Source organism: Abrus precatorius, unplaced genomic scaffold, assembly GCF_003935025.1.
Source record: "Abrus precatorius isolate BTA unplaced genomic scaffold, Abrus_2018 Scaffold2, whole genome shotgun sequence".
Classification (NCBI taxonomy): Eukaryota; Viridiplantae; Streptophyta; class Magnoliopsida; order Fabales; family Fabaceae; genus Abrus; species Abrus precatorius.
Genome location: NW_020874362.1, coordinates 30,531,498 through 30,534,629, shown reverse-complemented (window position 1 = coordinate 30,534,629; position 3,132 = coordinate 30,531,498). Strand labels below are relative to the sequence as shown.

Here is a 3,132-nt window from a genome sequence, read left to right as displayed (position 1 = left end):
ATTAGTCATTACTTATTTTGAGTTTTTATTTAGGATAAAATCTTGTTATTTTATTTAGTCTATTTGAATTTAGGCTTGTTGGTACAAGAAGCCCATTAGGGTTTGCGTTAGTATTAGTTTACAAGCATTATGCATATATAAGCTCTTGTAAACACACTTTTAATTAGTTTTGAATATAATTTGAGATTGAACACTCTTGTGAGAGCGTGTGACTCTAGGTTTTTGAGTGAGTCAATTTTCTTTGATCTTATCAAGAGGCCAAAACTCTTGTGGCGATCGTTCCTTGGCTTATCAATCTTGCGATTGTGGCGCCATTTTCCATCTCTATTCTATTTTTACTTCTTATTAATTTTCTTCTTATTTCAATTCTTATTTGTGTCGTAATAATTTCGTTTTTATTATGTGAAATCCAATTCAAGATCGTTTAATTTGGTGACATGGTTTGTGATTGTCATCAATTAGTGAGGGCACTCTTACTACAAAATTGAATCTAAATGTATCAAATTATAAATAATAGATTGAAAGTCACATTTAAGAGTCATGTTCAAATATTTTTTTAACAAAAAAAATATGTAAATTTATTCACATATTTTTTTTAACAAAAATTGAAGCTACTTTTAGGAGTTATATTCGATCTTTACATACAAAATCATTTCATATTCATTATAAACAAAAAAAAAAAATTAACAAACTCATAAAAACATAAAAAAAAAAATACAAAATAAGAAGATTGGTCATAGATACTTGTAAGCAATTAGGCAAAATTTCTCTTGTACAAACAAAGACAAGCTTTGTGGAAGAAAAAAATATTCTAGTGATCGTATTTATTATGAAGATAATAATCACCCTAATATCTATTAAAAATATATCACAATGATAGTTTGTGATGATATTTTAAATTGTCACCAAAAAATTAATTTTTCTAATATGTGTAACATTGCACAACATAAGTAGATGTGACAAATTTTTATTAAAAGTTGTGACATTTAGTAGTACCAATGCATTTAATTACATTGAAGTTTGTAATTTTTAATAAAAAGTTATTATATATAATTTCTTATCATGTATAACGTAACTTATGTTGGAAAATTGCTATTAAATTAAGGGCATAATTTTAATATCATAATAAATGGAAGAATTTATGTATCTCTCTACTTATCATAGATATTAAAACTGAAAATTATTGTCACCACTTACTACCTTATGGTACCACCTCCAATCCTCAACATCAAAATTCAAGATTCTCATTTCAAAGTTATTTTATTTCATCTTTTTTTATCAATCTATTTGATGTTTTGTTGTAATAATTTTACAAAGAACATATCATTATCATTTATTCTTACTTGCAACCAAATGTAATCAAATGTGTCATTTTAAAATCTCAATTTGTAGTAGTGGACATGTTGAGTTCATTGTTATAGTAGCCAATAAGTGCTGATTTGAGATGTAGTAGTGAACAACTTGTATGAAGTGGTGACATTCTAGGTTCTCATGTATAAATTAATAATTATGAGTCATGTTGAAATAAATGTTATTAATTTATGAGTTCACAGTGGAAGGGTTTTAAACATTCAATTTTAAAAAGTATTGGAAAAATGTTCTTAAATTTATTAAAAATTATATATGACAAGCATATTTTTGTCATTGTATGTTGTGACAATTTATGATTTTATCACTATAATAAAAATATTAGTGATGAAATAAAAATTAGTCAAAATAGTATTTATTTAATAAATTTTATATTTGTCACTAAATTTTAGTTCATTACAATAATATTTCTTCTAGATAAATGAAAAATAAAATATACAATTGTTTGCAGCTTTTGGAACCTATCTCAATTAAGTAGCTTTTCCTTGATGATAAGCAAAATTCAGTCACGACGCTCATACTTGCGAGCCCATATGTGCTTTCCATTAACCTGAAGCTTTGCAACACGCTTTCCCTTGAGAACTTGATCTACTACTCCCACAGTTTTCAAAACCATTATTGCAAATAAAGGTTGGTTGTTTGCATCAGTACTTCCCATGGATAAAGTTTGCACACAATCTCCATATGCATATATAAATAATTCTCTCACCTCCAATTCTGACACAGGAAAGCCTCTAGAAAATGTTAGAAACATAGATTTGTCATCGTCAGTAACTTCATCACATGGTCCATTTCCAGTCCATATCCTTTCATCAGATAGATCTAGGTTCACAAAATTCTTTGGTGGTATATCAAAAGTACCAAACAAAGGGTGTGGGAAACCAGGAACAATTATAGGCATGTTTAATATGTTACCTCGTGATGTACCAACTCTACTGATGTTAGAGCTTTTCAGAACAATCTGTAAAACATCAGCAAAAATTCGAGCACAAATATTTTTTAGAACACTTTTGATACCGGCTATTATGGTGTACCTTTTCTCATTGAAGATTTGAAGCGATATATTCCTTAGAGTTAGCCTTGTGGTAAGAGGCAAGCCACCACCATTTGGGATGGGAAAGTTTTCTATCTCTAAGCACTTTAAACAAGACAAAGCTTCAATAACCAAAGCATTGACAAGAGTAGAAGGTAACCCCATCACTCTATGGATGATGTTAGGGTATCCATTGTGTTCTAGCCAAAGCCATAAGGCCATGACTAGAAGGGATTGTGTAGGGTCACGATGTACTTTGAAGATTAAGAAACAGAAGACCTCACGGTCAGTTTTGTGAAAAAGGTGAAGCTCTTCTGTGGAAATGGGCGCCATTCGTACTAGTGAGAAATGGTGAAAGGGAAAGAAAACAAATTGAAAGGAAGATGAAATTGTGACTCCAAATCAATTAAAGAAGCATCTTTGTACAACTCAGAGAGTCTATAAATAATAATTGTATTTGACAAGTGCATAGAGAACTCAAAATGTAACCGATGCATGATTTGAAAAATAGAAATAAGATTAATGAAGTGAGAATATATAAATAAATTAATAAAAAAAAAAAGCTGGGTAAGTGTGGACCTACATTAGAAAAGTGAACTCAAAAGGTAATAAAATATGTGTAAGACTCATTTATGATGCATGCTAATACAAACAAATACTTGATTCCATAATGATAAATTTGAAATTTGTTCAAAGTATAAGTTTTATAATGTGATGAATAAAACTCTTCA

General features: G+C 29.0%; 1 protein-coding gene across 1 annotated transcript; it reads right to left on the bottom strand.

Annotated features, from left to right (window-relative positions):
• Nucleotides 1–1,870: 1,870 nt before the first annotated feature.
• On the bottom strand, nt 1,871–2,734 carry LOC113859806. The gene has a single exon (XM_027492490.1). It carries the CDS (start codon nt 2,732–2,734, stop codon nt 1,871–1,873), a length of 864 nt encoding a protein of 287 aa, XP_027348291.1.
• Nucleotides 2,735–3,132: the final 398 nt, after the last annotated feature.